We start from the raw sequence: 17,257 nt of genomic DNA, 5'->3' as shown, positions 1-17,257 counted from the left end.
CAAATGCCTGTTTAACCTGAAATACAATTTTTGTTTGTGTATTTTTGTACTTAAACATGAGTATCACACTGTTAGCTTAGCAACATTCGCAACTCTATTACAATAATTTTGGCCTTCAATATCAAAAATAGTGATTAAAATAGATCAATCTAATGAACAAATGCCTGTTTAACCTGAAATACAATTTTTGTTTGTGTATTATTGTACTTAAACATGAGTATCACACTGTTAGCTTAGCAACATTCGCAACTCTATTACAATAATTTTGGCCTTCAATATCAAAAATAGTGATTAAACTAGATCAATCTAATGAACACATGCCTGTTTAACCTGAAATACAATTTTTGTTTATGCATTTTGTACTTACACACGAGTATCACACTGTTAGCTTAGCAAGATTCGCAACTCTATTACAATAATTTTAGCCTTCAATATCAAAAATAGTGATTAAAATAGTTCAATCTAATGAACAAATGCCTGTTTAACCTGAAATACAATTTTTGTTTGTGTATTTTTGTACTTAAACACGAGTATCACACTGTTAGCTTAGCAACATTAGCAACTCTATTACAATAATTTTAGCCTTCAATATCAATAATAGTGATTAAAATAGTTCAATCTAATGAACAAATGCCTGTTTAACCTGATATACAATTTTTGTTTGTGTTTTTTTGTTTTTACACATGAGTATCACACTGTTAGCTTAGCAACATTAGGCTTGTGGAGTTTTTTGGGATTTTGCCTTAGAAAATATGTAGAATCAAGACAGCATTGCAGAATTCTAGGTTAATACAGAGGTACTGTAAACATACAGTTTCCAAACTGAAGCCCATTTGTGACTGGCTGGTCAGGGAGGCGGCATGCATTGTGGGATAGCAGTGGTCAAACACTGGCGAGAACTCTGGTAAGAAGTAACCACAGAATATATACAGTACTCCACACTCAACTGGCTGTTAGCACAGATGTCACAAGCACATTATGTTCTTACTACATCCTTGCTTGTGTAGTCATTGTTTGTCCTTCAAGTAGTGATTAAGACTCTGGTAGGCCTGAGGGATTCATACAGCTCCCTTGTGTTGGGCTTTCCGATTAAGCTTTGCTTACGTGGAGAGCATCTTGTTAAAATCTAAATTCGGCTTCTGCTAAGATAGTTTGGCAGCGCTGCATGTACAAAATCTGTTTAACACATTGACAAACACAGACGTGGAAACTTTCCTCGTGGGCTGATGCATTAGCTGAGCGTGCATGCGCTCGTGTCAGGTTTCCTGCACTGATGATGTATGTAACAACAAATTGCCCCATCATTAATCAAAGTGATTTTCTGTAATTAGATTGTACTGAGAAATGGCTGCGTGTTATGAAACAGACTGCAGGTAGACATGAAAGATCTGACGAGGTATAATTAACACCAACTTGAGCCGTGCCAGACTTTGTTGAGCTTGTTCATATGTCTGTGATCTTTCATAAGGAGGCCACACACGCCCAATAACGCTCAGAGGGCTCATGGGAGAATCAATGACATCAGTGCATATCCTGTGCCCTCGGGGTATGGTGCGGTTATTGATTGCTCGTGTCTGGTTTTAATTATCCTCCAGTGGAAATGAAAGGATAGGGGCATCGGCAGACCCTGCCAATCAATCTGACGCACAATCTGATTGAGTCTCTTCGCCAATCGACCAATCAGGATGCAGGAAGTCTCATGTTTTGTTTTGACCTTAGTTTTTTTGTTGTTTTTTTTTAAAACACAATAGATGATGTTGCGAGTGAGTACACATTCGAAAGCAAACGTCTGTTACTCTTATAAGTATTACACATTGGTGTGCAATGATGTGGTCGCATTAACAAAATTTCACGGCACTAAAAAGTTTCATTGTCTAAATAGTATAGCATTATGAAGCACAGCTCACACAGAAGTCACTATCAAACCAAGTTTCTGTTAGTCAACGTGGCCAAATCTGTTGTGAAATCTGCATGGGGAAATGTTTTGCGAAATTTCTGTTCACATGGATTGGAATTACTGTAATTTATCCGCGGAAATTTGCCAATCAATGGTAAATGTGAACGCATCTTAACAGGCCTGTTGTATTGATGACTCAAATTATATGATTTATATGGTTGTGTCCCATTTTACATACTTGTACACCATCACATTTAAAGGATTAGTTCACTTCAGAATAAAAAATTTCTGATAATTTACTCACCCCCATGTCATCCAAGATGTTTATGTCTTTCTTTATTCAGTCAAAAAGAAATTAAGGTTTTTGAGGAAAACATTCCAGGATTTTCCTCCATATAGTGGACTTCAGCGGTTGGTTTGAAGGTCCAAATTGCAGTTTCAGTGCAGCTTCAAAGGGCTCTACACGATCCCAGCTGAGGAATAAGGGTCTTGTCTAGTGAAACAATTTGTCATTTTCTAAAAAAAAATAAAAATTTTAACCACAAATGCTCGTCTTGCACTAGCTCTGTGATGCACCATGCATTACGTAATCCCATTGTAAAAGTCATGAGTCACGTAGGCGGAAGAACCGACCAAGTGTTTACAAAGCAAACGTGCAAAGACTATGTCAAACGTCCTTTAACGAGTTTGTTTGCCCATATAATCTTTAGGGTATTAGGTTAGCTAATTCCACTAAGGAGGGGCTCGATGAAGCAGCTTCAACTCGAGCTCTGATATACCCCAAGAGTGAATAAATATAGGATATGATTACATAGGGCAAGGTACCTGAAATGAAGGTGGAGTTTGGGGAGGTGGAGGGATGCTGGAACAGCTGAGACTGAAGAGAGGTAAGCAGCTGCTTATATACTCTGGCTGTTGATTGGAAGATTAGATGAGCTCGCTCCTCCCTAAATTACGTTTAGGAACTTCACTTATTAAAAAAGTAAATGGAAAAATGAGATGGAGTTTTTCGTCCTACCCAACCGCTGGGTCGGTACTATGACGGTTGACCGCCTACGTCAAGCATGACCTTTCCAACATGATTAGGTAATTGTGCATCGCAGAGCAGTGAAAGATGAGCATTTGTGGTTAAAAAGTATATACATTTTTATTTTTTTTAGAAAATGACCAATCGTTTCGCTAGATAAGACACTTATTCCTTCATGTAGAGCTTTGAAGCTGCATTTAAACTGCAATTTGGACCTTCAAACCATTGATAACCATTGAAGTCCACTATATGGAGGAAAATTCTGGAATGTTTTCCTCAAAAGCCTTAATTTCTTTTCGACTGAAGAAAGAAAGCCATGAACATCTTACCAGGACATTTTAATTCTGAAGTGAACTAATCCTTTAATGCATGTAAAGGTCCCAGCTTTCACATAGCAGAGGCTAAATATGCTAATGGCGTGTAACTGGAAAACGTTAAATGCTTGTTCCATTTGAGAATATACTACAGTACACACATCACATAGTGTGTAGTATTAGTGCAGACTGTATAGTACATCATTTGGGACAATATAAACAACAGAATATTCAAATTTGGTTGTCAACTAGATTTTTTTGTCATTTAGATTTCAACATGTTTGTTATGTCATACAAACTATGGAATATCATCTGGAGCTGTGTCCACATAACTAATTTTTAGTAACTCTTTCCTCATATAGGGAGCTATGTGAAGTTCACTATGTAGTCAAGAGAGAATGAATGAATGATTCAGCAGTTTTTGACACGTCGAATGTTTGTGCACCACTCACATTTCTTTCAAAAAATATGTACACTACTAGTACTGTTCAAACTTCTGAAGTCAGTAGGTTTTTTTTGAAAGACAATGCTTTTATTCAGCAAGGATGCATTGATCAAATGTGACAGTAGAGACATTTATAATATTGCAAAGATTTCTTTTTGAAGTAAATGCTGTTTTTATTCATCAAAGAATCAACATGCAACTCAACATTGATAATGATAAGACATTTTTGAGCATCAAATCAGTATATTAGAATGATATCTGAAGGATCGTGTGACACTGAAGACTGGAGTAATGATGCTGAAAATCGTCTCAGGTTACGTATGTAACCATGGTTCCCTGAGAACAGGGAACGAGACTCTGCACTGACTGCGCTATGGGGAACGTCCTCCGTGACCCGTGCTCGAAATGCCAAAAATCACCACACTCCAATCCTATTGGCCGGCGACAGCCTATCACGTCAAACGGCACGAACCGTGACGTATAAAGGGAGCGCCTGGGGAAACAGTCGACATCTTCTTGTCTTTGAGCGACTGTAGCAGGCATCCCGCAGCATGGCATGAAAGCGCAGAGTCTCGTTCCCTGTTCTCAGGGAACCATGGTTACATACGTAACCTGAGACGTTCCCTTTCGAAAGGGAACTCCACTCTGCGCTGACTGCACTATGGGGAACGATATACCCACGCCGCCATGCTAGAGGAGAATGCCAGTCCAAATGTCTGGACACACATCTGGCAATTCCAGGGAAAAACCGAAGGGCAGAACTCCAAGGCTGTCAGTGACAGCATTCCCTATGGCCAACAGCCCATGCTGAGCCTAAAAGAGGCCTTCCGAAAAAAGCCTACCAAGGCTGCTCGAGCATCTGGAACCAACAGCTCGAGAGGGGGTGGTCCCTTTAAGGGAATGTGGCCAAGGAACCAAAGGAACCTCGGCCAGTCACTCGGGGGGAAAAAATTCATCCCGCTGCCACCAAGGAGGCCTAGCCAGATCCAGCGAAGCTAAATATAAATCTGTCTGATATACAGAATCTCCAATCGCAAACTCCAAAGAGGAGAGCAGGAAAGAGCGACTGCGAAAAGGCAGTAAGCAACTCAAACCCACACGCAGAGATGGGCATCCTGGAGAGCGGAACTCAGCTAAACGCTCTGGACCCTCGTATGAGGGGAGTACAACCACTCATCCAAGGATCTACTCAGCCGTTAACAAGGTGCTGAGGAGGCTGTGCACTAAAGACCCCTGACCCAGGGGAGCACAAACCAGCCTGGGGGCCGGTGTAACAGGAGACTTCATAGAAGTCTACAACCATACCAGCTTAGGGAGCTAAGCACAATTACGCAGTTAACCCCGAAGGGAAGTACAAAGCTCAACCTAACAGACAGACTGTAAGGCGGGCACATAGTCATGGAGGCCGGGAAAAGGGCCTACAACATAACCAGAGTTCACCAGAGAACTAGAACTGAATGCAGACGGCGGTAGCCCAGGAAGGCCTGTAGGGCCACACCCTATTGCATATCAAGGTGGAGCAAACACCAAGACAACAGCTGCAAGTGCCCACGAGACAGCCCGTCCAACACAAACCAACGAGCAGTGCACTCGGTGAAGTACCTTCTACTCTTTAAGCAAGAGGAGTACAACATATGCCATCAAAAGGTCAGCATGCTCTACAGGAGGCCTTTACGGCCTACCCGTCACACGCGATATCAGCCAGCGGCCACTAAATTTCTAAGAGCAAAAATAGAACCTGTTAGATAGACAGAAAATATTTTAGCTCGACTATAGGCTAAAGGGAATAAACACACATAAAAACATATATATATATTTTTTTTTACTCTCAGCGAGAGGATACCAAGCTAAACTCCGACATGCTAGCAAAGGAAGGTCTAAAAGCGGCCTGTAACCTTAAAAGCGCGCGGCGATAGCTAGTGCGTTTATACAACACCCAAGGGGGATGAGACATACAGAAACCCATACAAGCTGTGCCAACATGCTAGGTAGGACATGAAAGGAGGCCTCAACGGAGGCCAACGACTTCCATAAACATCTGGCAACAACAGAGTAACGTATGACTCATCATGGAATGATGCCCGTACACGACCAGCATAGCTGGCCCAACAGGAAGCTATAAAAGAGAGGCCTGGAAAGGCCTGCTACTTAAAGAACCATGTGGCACCAGCCCGTGGTCATGACAGGGCCCTAGCTACAAGGAAGGGCCAGTATAACCTAAAATGATAATTTTAAGGGAACTAGCTACACAACCTGAGCCTAGGTATACACATTCCAGCAGGCAATGTTAATATGCTAAACAGCGTGAGCGTAACCAGTATCATAGACCAACAGCGCTGTATCCAAACAAGCTGCATACAGAGAGGCTAAAAAGCAAATAGCCAACAATCAAACAGCAATGAACCCCAGATGCTGTGGTGCAAACGACCGGGAGAAGTCGGTAAACAAAATTCCCTACACTCACCCTGAGTGTGCGATCCAACAGGTGACGCACTCAGTGAAACACAAACCCTAACCGGAGAGTACAACAACACCGTATTCATATATAGAGGCCGGATAAAGCCTGCTATCATAGAAAACAGGTGTAACCTGTGGCAGCACAAGCACGCTCACATAACACGCCTGCATAAACATATGAAGGGGAAATATGGGCAAAAAACGGCCAGCAGCTTCCTCAGAAGAACCTCGGCCATCTCCTGCTCCCCGGGGCCTTCAGCCAAGAGAGCACTCGCTCCTGGGTCTGAGGATGTTAAGGATACAACATCATCGTCATCCGCCAGAAGCGCGTCCTCGTCAGCCGCTTCAGCTTGAGAAAGATTGACACCCCTCTCAAATTCCTCAGCGAGCTCCACCTGTGAGCCCCATGATTTCAATCGCCCCTGAGCCTCAGCACGAGTGGGGCCAGAACCACCAGGCAGCGGTGATGGCACCTCTCCCCTCGAGAAGAGGGCCAAACGAGAATGGAGCGTTCTCATAGGAAAACGCTCACAGTTAGCACAGGCAGCACCCTCCAGTACTGTCCGTGCGTGCTCCTCGCCCAGACAGAAAACGCACAAGTTGTGTGTGTCCTCTGCTGTCAGAAACCTGGGACAAGGATCAGCACACTTCCTGAAAGATTTAGCAGACATACTAACTTTGGCAGAGTGAAAAAGGCACGAGCAAAAGCAGTCGCGAAAAGACAAGAGGATGTCGGCTGTTTCCCCAGGCGCTCCCTTTATAAGTCACGGTTCGCGCCGTTTGACGTGATAGGCTGTCGCCGACCAATAGGATTGGAGTGTGGTGATTTTTGGCATTTCGAGCACGGGTCACGGAGGACGTTCCCCATAGCGCAGTCAGCGCAGAGTGGAGTTCCCTTTCGAAAGGGAATCAGCTTTGCATCACAGGAATAAATAACATTTTAAAATGTATTAAAATAGAAAAATTGTAATAATGCCTCATAATATTACTGTTTTTACTGTTTTTTGATCACATAAATGCAGCCTTGGTGAGTGTAAGACAACATTAAAAACATTAAAAAATCTTTTATTTTTGTGCAAAATGGTGCATAGCGTTTTAGCATGGTTTGTCTGTGTGAGATATTTTAAGTTTGTTTTTTTGCGACTGTGTGTCTAGAGAGCAGTTGTCAATTCTCAGTCAGAGCTTATTTAAGCATTTCTCTCTCTTTCGACTTCTCCACGTCTATTCATATCATCCTCTTCAATAACCCTCCCTCATGCGCTTCCAACTACTCAAGATTCCAGAGTGTGTAGCTATGCCAATTAGTTCTGCGCTGCTGTGGGTGTGTGTGTGTGTGTGTGTCAGGTTGGGTGATACTGATATACTGTATGCAGTGCAGCACCCCGGTGCTCTCCACACACAGGATGAGTCATACACTCACAGCAAAGGCAGGGCTTTCCCTCACTCTGAGGGAGGAGAGGGAAAAGATGCTCAGATTTGTCACAATATTATACTTTTATCTCAGTCCTTCTATCTCACATCCACCCAGCCACACCACAGTCACACTGCTGCGGACCGTGACCTCTGCTGAATGCAGAGGGAATGAACATTTGACGTAGTTGATTCTCAGTATGTGGAGGAAATTCCCTGCATATTTGCCTAATCCGTTGAGGAACGGCCTTGTTTTGCAGCTTGATCTAATGCTTTTAACTAACTTAATTTATATCTTCTCTGATGTTCCTTTGATGTGTACGACTGCACAAAGGTCCTTCAAAGACACATCAGTGGTAAACAAATAAAATGCATGATGTCTGTGCCTAATTGAGCAGCTCATCTGGTATGTGTGGAGTAAAGCAACCATTTGGAATGAAACAGAATTTCTGAGGGTTTTTTTTGATTGATAGACTCTCAGGTTGATGTTTGATGGTGTCTGAAGTACTTGCTTTGTATGCTTGAAGTTTAAGGGATGTTTCGTGTTCAATATAAGTTCAGCTGGCTTCTGTGAATTAACACAGAAAATATTTTGACCTGTCCCTTTTTTTTTTAAAAAACAAACTAAATTTACACTTGCAGTAATGGGCAAATGACGTTTGTTTCACTTTTTTAACTTTAGTGTGTAATAAACAACATCTGCAAAGTTTCGATGCTCAAAGTTCAATGCAAAGGGAGATATATTCTTTTATAGAAATCTCTTTTTTTAAGGACTACTACAAACGGCTGGTAGGGACTACAATGAGCTTCTTCCCAGGTTAGTGACATCACAAACCCTAAAATTTACATATACCTTGCCCCTGGAAACATGCAACAAAGGGGGGTGAGGCCACGTTGGGCTGCCTTAGAGAACAGGAAGAGCTGTTGTAGTAGAGTGTTGTTGTCATGCCGTCATTTTATGGCGGACTGCTTCGCGAACGAGGGTCAATTTGCACAAAAGATTAACATGACGGCACATGCTAGTCGATGAGTTGAATCAACTCCACAGCAACTACATAAATTTGTCCACTAACTATTCAGAAACGTCCAGCTTCATTCTAAAAGTTGTAACTTCTTACTGAGTCTCTGTTTCCAACTCCATTTCAATGTAAGGCTGAACACCCTTACTGACAATCGTCATTTTGGCTGCATGAGATTCTCCAGCTTTGTTGTTGTTGAGCAACCGAATTGCAAGCTGTTAAAGCTCCACCCTCTTCTGGAAAGGGGGCGGGAGCAGCAGCTCATTTGTATTTAAAGGGACACACACAAAAACGGCATGTTTTTGCTCACACCCAAATAGGAGCAAATTTGACAAGCTATAATAAATGATCTGTGGGATATTTTGAGCTGAAACTTTAGAGACACATTCTGGAGACACCAGAGACTTGTATTTCATCTTGTGAAAAGTGACATAATAGGTACCCTTTAAATTTGTCAATTAATTGTCAATTAATAAGTAGACTTTATTAAGGGGTGAGTCAAAATGATTTTCTATGTTGTGTTGAGATAAACAGAACACAAAATACTCCTTTAAAGGTTCCTGATAATTCTGGTTCTCTCTCACAGTCTCAGACCTTCTCAGTCTTTGTCCTTTGAGTTAGGTTAAGAAGTTTTCTCATGCTCCTCTGTCTAATGTTGTTTCTGCAAACTATTGGAATGTCTATTTATGGCAGCATGGGACACTGTGCGTGCGTGTGTGTGTGTATGTGTGCATGCGTGTTTCCCGTTGTCCTGTGATTGGTCAGTCATGTTGTGAGTCATATTGTGGATCATGGGCCGTGACCTTTGTCCTCCTCATGTCTGTCTGGGATGAGTCTACTTATCAGTCTAGACATCAGTACTATTGACTCCTCATGTTCTAGTTATGGACTTCAACTGCAACGGTTCTCAGGCATTAACATGTGTGTGTGTGTGTGTGTGTGTGTGTGTGTGTGTGTGTGTGTGTGTGTGTGTGAAATACAGAGAAAGTATCAGAAAGTATTACTTACAGTAGCCTTGATTAAACTATGAATCAACAATCCTATATACAGTACTGTACAAAAGTCTTAGGCACGTCAGTATTTTCACCCCCAAAAAAGGTTTTAAGCCAGTTATTTATATCTTTTGCTGTAGTGTGTCAATAGGAAATATCCGTTCACATGTACAAACATCATTTTGCCATTAATTGTAATAATCCTGTGAGATTTTTGAATACACAAGGAGTCTGACAACTACGGAAGAGGATTAGGGCCAAGCAATAATTAAAAAAATAAAACCATCTCGAGATTAAAGTTGTTAAATGTTGAGAAAATAAACTCGTTAAATTTCGAGAAAAAAGTCGAGATAAAATGTTGAGAATAAACTCGTTAAATTACAAGAAAAAAACGCGTTAAATTTCGAGAAAAAAGTCGACAAAAAATGTTGAGAATAAATTCATTAAATTACGAGAAAAAAGTCATTCAATTACGAGAAAAAATTTGTTAAATTAAGAGAACGAATTCGTTAAAATACGAGAATAAATTCGTTAATGACTATTTTCAACATTTTATTTAGACTTTTCTCGAAATTTAACTACATTTTTCTCATAATTTAACAAATTTGTTCTTGTAATTTAACGACTTTTTTCTCGTAATTTAATGAGTTTATTGTCAACATTTTATCTCTACTTTTTTCTTGAAATTTAACAAGTTTTTTCTCGTAATTTAATGAGTTTATTCTCAACATTTTATTTCAACTTTTTTCTCAAAATTTAACGAGTTTTTTCTCGAAATTTAACAACTTTAATCTCGAGATGGTTTTATTTTTTTAATTATTGCTTGGCCCTAATCCTCTTCCGTAGACAACAGCCGGTGCTCTACACAGTGATCTGATCTCACCATCATCAAATCCGTCTGTGATTATATGAAGAAACCGTGTCTCGTGTCTCTAAGATGCTTGAAGAAACCTGCCAGCAAAGATACAGTACTGTGAAGAGTTTTAGGCACTTGTGTAAAAATGCTGTAAAGTGAGGATGTTTTTAAAAAATACTGTTTTAAATAGATTATATCATTTAACTTATATTAACTAAATCAAAACAATATTTTGTGTGACCACCCTTTGCATTTAAAACAGCTCTTGTCCAGGTACACTTGGGCATCATTTTTCAGGTAGCTTTGGAGGCAGGTTTCTTAAAATCTCTTGGAGACACGGCCACAGTTCTTCTGGATTTGGTTTGTGTCAGTTTCATATATATATATATATATATATATATATATATATATATATATATATATATATATATATATATATATATATATATATATATATATATATATACACCATAAACATACCACAATCTCTTATATAACAACAAATTCATAGAGTGTGCTTTCTGTTTATTCTTGAATTGGAAAATTATTTATTGAATGAATTATGTTTTTTTCCACCATCACTAGGTAATTATTGATTTATTTTCAAGAAAACAGGAACACCTTACTGTGCTTCCATAGTCTGGGTACAAAATTGTCCTTGAAATTTAGTTAAATCTGACAAAACCTCTCTTTGAGGACATATAAATAATAATACAATAATTTATAAATAATACAACATTTTTAGGGCTATCATACTTAATGTGTTAATGTGAGATTTTAAATATGTTTACTGCAATATTCTAACACATTTGTGTATTTTGTATTTTTATTAAGATTTGATGGGCCTAGTTTATAAGAAATGTGTGTGTGTGTGTGTTCTCTAAGCAGCATTTAAGGTCCTCTGGAGATCGTGAGAAATGGGAGAGTCCCATAGCAATCTTGGCATGAATGTAGTTTACTCAATCTCTGCTGTATCAGCTCTCAGCTCAGCTCTTTACAGAAATAACTCATGAACTATGCTGTATGTATATGGTTTTGTGGTAGGTGTTTTGTATTGATGTCTTTTTTGATCTGTACTAAGCAATATCTCTTCTCTTCTGCAGTATGTGGAGAGGCCTCAATGTGAACTGTGCAGACGGCTCAGGATACACACCTCTGCACCACGCGTCTCTAAACGGACACAGGTAACACACTCATATTCTCTAATTCATTTACAGGTTCTTGAAAAGTCAACAGCTTAATCAAGATGTAAATCAGTTAATGCTCAATCAAATGAATGAACGTTTACACATAAAAAGCTTTGCACACAGAACATGGTGTTATGGATTTAAAAAGGGAACTTGCTAGACATCAGGATTACATGAGATTCCGGAGGTGTAATCCAGCTCATATACTGTTCATCAGGATTAGGGCGGGGTTTATAAAATGGGGGTGGGGTCCGATTAGGGCAGGGTTTGTGAGAAAACAGCTACAGTATATTAGGGTGGGTAGAATTATATTTGATTAGTGAGGGGTTTATGAGATGGGGCGGTGTCAGATTAGGCAGATTTTTTTAAAGCAGGGATGGAATTAGACCGGTTTAAGGTTTTTGGGTGGCTTAAACATTTGCCTTATGAATGAGGGCAGAGTGAGAGAGGGATTTTGCTTAACATGAATTATGTATTATTAAGATTAGAGCACAATTACCCCCTTCATATTGTGCCTGCGAAGTTAAATAGTACCGCAGAAGATTTATGGGATTTTCTCTGTTTAAGAATGAAAATCGCCCACACAATTACAAAAACATGAAATCTTTCTTATTTGTCTTTCTCTCAGGGACGTGGTGTTGAAGTTGTTGCAGTTTGAAGCTTCTACTAATGTGGCAGACAGTAAGGGCTGTTTTCCTCTGCATCTGGCCGCATGGAGAGGTGACGTGGACATAGTCCAGATACTGATCCACCACGGGCCGTCCCACAGCAGAGTTAATGAGCAGGTACTATACACAGACACCCTAACAGCAAATTTAAAGGTGCCATCGAATGTTTTTTTACAAGATGTAATATAAGTGTAAGGTATCCCCTGAATGTGTCTGTGAAGTTTCAGCTCAAAATACCCCATAGATTTTTTTTTTATTAATTTTTTTAACTGCCTGTTTTGGGACATAATTAGAAATGCCCAGATTCAGGTTGTGGCCCCTTTAAATGCTCACGCTCCCACGGAGCTCGCACTTGCCTTAAACAGTGCATAAACAAAGTTCACACAGCTAATATAACCCTCAAAATGGATCTTTACAAAGTGTTCGTCATGCATATTGCATGCATGTGTCAGATTATGTGAGTATTATATTTATTTGATGTTTACATTTGATTCTGAATGAATTTGAGGCTATGATCCGTGGCTAACGGCTAATGCTACACTGTTGGAGAGATTTATAAAGAATGAAGTTGTGTTGTGATGGTAACTTTAACCACATTTAACAGTAACATTAGCAACATGCTAGCAAAACATTTAGAAAGAAAATTTACAAATATCACTAAAAATATCATGTAATCATGGATCATGTCAGTTATTATTGCTCCATCTGCCATTTTTCGCTGTTGTTCTTGCTAGCTTACCTAGTCTGATGATTCAGCTGTGCACATCCAGACGTTAATACTGGCTGCCCTTGTGTAATGCCTCGATCATGGGCTGGCATATGCAAATATTGGGGGCGTACACCCCAACTGTTACGTAACAGTCGTTGTTATGTTGAGATTCGCCTGTTCTTTGGAGGTCTTTTCAACAAATGAGATTTATATAAGAAGGAGGAAACAATGGAGTTTGAGACTCACTGTATGTCATTTCCATGTACTGAACTCTTGTTATTTAACTATGCCAAGATAAATTCAATTTTTAATTCTAGGGCACCTTTAATTTTTGTAAGCTCACCGCTTAGTATACTTAGTATACGTTAGCATCGCATGCTAACCTAGCCAATATCCAATGCAGGTCTCTACATTAAAACCCTTAAAGTCTGCATGAAATAAAAACTGACCCTTTTTACTTTGTTAGGGCACATTACTAGTAATGAGTCGTACAGTAATTAATCCATGCAGGTAATCGACATTAAAAAATGTTTGTAATCTTTAGTCAAAATCTGAAAATTTGCTTTACCTCTGAAATGGCATTCAATCTCTGCTGGTGTCAGTTTGACGGCTTGGGCAAAGCATCCTTAACCACTCCCCTGCTGAAAGCTAGGGTGCGCTAGAAAGTGTAAAAGTGAAAGTGACGTGACATGTGGCCAAGTGTGGTGTCCCATACCCAGAATTTGAGCTCTGCATTTCACCCACCCAATTGGAAACACATTTCACCGTGAACACACACCCAAGGAGTGATTGGGGGTTATATGCCTTGCTCAAGGGCACCTTAGTTGTGGGTAATGAGAGTGGAAGAGAGTGCTGTTCATTCACTCCTCCCACCTACATTTCCTGCCAGTACTGAGGCTCGAACCCGTGACCTTCGGGTTACAAGTCCGACTCTCTAACCATTGGGAAACAACTGCTCAACCACTAGGAGGTGCGTTGAAATAAATTTTTCCCATTCTTATTTTTAATGGAATATTGCAGTATTTATTATAAATGAGTTATCCTTGCACTTCGTTATTTTTATTTTTTTTTTAATTCATGTGCCAATCAAAATAACTTCCCCTCCCTCTTACAATGACACCCCTTCTCTGATGACATGTTTACTGGTGCGAGGGCGGGACAATCTGTCACTCACATGAGATCACAGCAGTAGCAAATCACATAAATATCCATCCATTTAATAATTTCCCAGTGGTAAAAATCAAGTCCCACCATACATTTTATCTTGTTCGAGAAGCCATTTTTAAGAAAAGACTATCGCAACTGACTTGAATGGTTGCAAAAAAAACAGTTTAGACTAAAAATATATTTCAGCCAATGAATTGCTTTGATGCCTGAATTGTCTTGTTAGTGTTTGTCAGCTAGGTGGTTGCTAGGGTATTCTGGATGGTTGCTTACATGCTTATCCCCAAATGTGTAAAACATTGTGTTTAGGAATGATTTTGGTTTGTTCTTCATTGTAAGCCACTGGGATATATACAAACATTTTGGCCAGTGCAGAACTGGTCAGCCTGACTGAGCTTGGTTTTTCCCAAGGTTTTTTTTTTTTATTTCTCTCCATTTCTGTTAGTGATAGAGTTTGGGTTCCTTGCCACTGTTGCCTTTTGGCTTGCTTACAGGGATAACTCACCCAAAAATGAAAATTATCCCATAATTTACTCACCCACAGGCTGTGTATATATCTATCTTCTTTCAGCCAAACTCAATCAGAGCTGTATTAAAAAAATATTCTGGCTCTTCCAAGCTTTATAATGGGAGCTAATGGTACCATTTTTTGAAGCCCAAAAAAGCGCATCCATCCATCATAAACGAAATCTATATGGCTCCAGGGTGTTAATAAAGACCTTCTGAAGTGAAGCGATGCGTTTTTGTGTCAAATACACCTAGGATGGCTTGAGGGTGAGTAAATTATGGGATAATTTTAATTTTTGGTTGAACTATCTCTCTAATATTCTGCAGTATTATTGACTTGAATGCACTGACACTATTGGATGAAAACTGAACTGAGCTGGATAATGACATGACTGTTTTATAGAGGAATTGATGAACACAGTTATTGAACCAAATAGAATTAAAACAGAACTGATTTCAACTGAATGACTGTTAAGTATTGTCTTTTTACAGAATTTAATTGTTTGCATCACCGAATCATTATTTTCCTGTTTATCACTGTAAAGTTGCTTTGAAACAGTCATTGTATAGTATAAAGCACTTTATAAATAAAGCCATGTGTCTCAAATGTGAAGTAAAGGTCACATTTTATCATGTGGCAGATGAAAATGGTGCATCTAAAATGTAATAGCACACCTTTCCTCAACAAGCTGCCACAGATTAAGGTACCATCCATGTCCAAAATGGAGGGTGATGACCTGAACTTCAATACTTAAAGGGTTTGTTCAAACCTGCGCAGTAACAAGCACTAGTAATGAGTGCTAATGAGCACTTTACACTAGTCTAGTACAAACATACAAACACCTGCACACAGTCCCCATGCACTCGATGAGGCACACATACACACTTAACAGGGTTTTTGACAGTTTCAGACCTGTTCCTCGCATCTCAGCTTCTTGATGGGCTAATGGAGGGTTTGTTGAGCAGAATCTGAGCAGCTCTGTGAAAGGCCTGTATTTACCTGCAGTTAAAATGCTGTCTCGGTGTAAGGAAGAGTGCAGCTTTCTCTCCTGCCATCTGCCTCACTCTTAATGACCACACCAGCCTGAGAAACAATTACCTCCAATCTTCAGCCACTAAACCATCAGCTTGATGGATAGACCTTCACCGCCGGCATGAGTGCATTTTGGAGAGACAAAAACAGTGTACGACAATCATTTACAATGTCAGTAGTCTGTTAATAATGATTAGGGCCTGTTTTTGAGTTTGCTCATTTTTATTTCATAAAAGGAAGTTGATTTGAATTGGCTTAAAATGAATTCAACTCAGGAAGTAAATCGGACTCAATTTTTCTCAACTCAATCATTTGCGCCCCACAACCCTGACTGATAGCTGGTGGTTGATAACAAACAGCTGTGACCTTTCACTCTGTTAAAATGTTGCTTTCACTCCATTTTACATCCTTTTCTCTAAATGAATATCTCTAGCACCTTAGGAGCAATAAGCAATGCAGAAGTGGTGATACATAGTCCTGGACATAGTCCGTTATGCCGTATATTACAATGCAGTGTGGGATGCTGAGCTCTTTATGACTTGGGCATTACTCATATCCGAATATAATCCTCATATATTTGGTGTCAGAGGGTATGCTATTATTTCAGCACTGCTATATAGAGGCTGTTTATAGCCCCATCCCTTAAAGCTAAGTGTTTTATAGTTTTTATGCTGACACAAACAAACACAAGGTTTGGAAACCCTCCGGGAATAAAGTAAAACAAAAAAAAAGTTTTTTTTTTAAATTGTCTGCTGTTCTAAGGTTCTATTTAAAGATTTTGGTGTGCATATCTAATGTATGAACATTCATTTGAGCCTGTGTCTCTGAGTCCAGATTTGTAAATGCAATAAAAGGGGAGAGCTTCCATTTATCATTCTTCTATCTGGAAGGACATAAAATCAATCTAAACACTCAACGCATCTCTGCCATGTACATATTGAAGATCCGCGTCAAACGTACCTGCAGGTGATTTGTCACCGGCGATCTCCATCTTCACAGAAAAGAACATGACAGTCTGTGACAGGCCCATTTTATAGCATATGACTTTACATTATGGAAAGTCTGTGCTAATTTACTTGAAGAGTACTGAAGATCATTCAGCTAAGTGAGCAGGTTCTTGAAAGGATAGTTCACCTAAAAATGAAAGTTTTGTCATCTTTTGTCATCGTCTCACCCTAATGTCTTTCCAAACTCGTATTACTTTCTCTCTTAGAACACAAAAAGTGAATTTATGTTAGTTTTGTTATAAATACATATGAAGAGGCTATTGGTGTGTCCATTTGTGGATTAATGCCTCATTTATCGACCAAGAGGCAGACAGGGCTTTAATTAAATGATTTTGTGTGTTTACTTGGTTATACTTTGGGGATAAATGAGGTGAGTTAACTCTGCCAAAACCTTCCTTTGGGAAATTTAGAGATGTCCTCTTTTGGAAAAGTAGAAATAAATTAGATCAGGGTATGGCTATTTTGTAGCAGTTAGATTAATTTTATATTAACGCTAATATAATAATATAAAAAAAAAAGAAAAAAAACACACACACACACACACACACACTACCGTTCAAATGTT

The 17,257-nt window shown here is 39.5% G+C and overlaps 1 protein-coding gene across 5 annotated transcripts in view; it reads left to right on the top strand.

Moving 5' to 3' along the window:
* anks1b (ankyrin repeat and sterile alpha motif domain containing 1B) overlaps positions 1 to 17,257 on the top strand; it is a 210,699-nt gene that overhangs the window by 41,815 nt on the left and 151,627 nt on the right. For 4 of the 5 annotated variants that reach the window (XM_067391990.1, XM_067391989.1, XM_067391988.1 and 1 more), the window contains exons 2-3: positions 11,521 to 11,601; positions 12,233 to 12,389. In XM_067391990.1, coding sequence (XP_067248091.1) covers positions 11,521 to 11,601; positions 12,233 to 12,389 — 238 coding nt within the window. Of the gene's footprint in view, positions 1 to 11,399; positions 11,439 to 11,520; positions 11,602 to 12,232; positions 12,390 to 17,257 lie in introns of those variants that run through there. The other variant, XM_067391992.1, reaches the window with a different exon arrangement.

This window comes from Chanodichthys erythropterus, chromosome 8, assembly GCF_024489055.1.
Source record: "Chanodichthys erythropterus isolate Z2021 chromosome 8, ASM2448905v1, whole genome shotgun sequence".
NCBI classification, from domain to species: domain Eukaryota; kingdom Metazoa; phylum Chordata; class Actinopteri; order Cypriniformes; family Xenocyprididae; genus Chanodichthys; species Chanodichthys erythropterus.
This window is presented reverse-complemented; position numbering and strand designations above follow the sequence as displayed.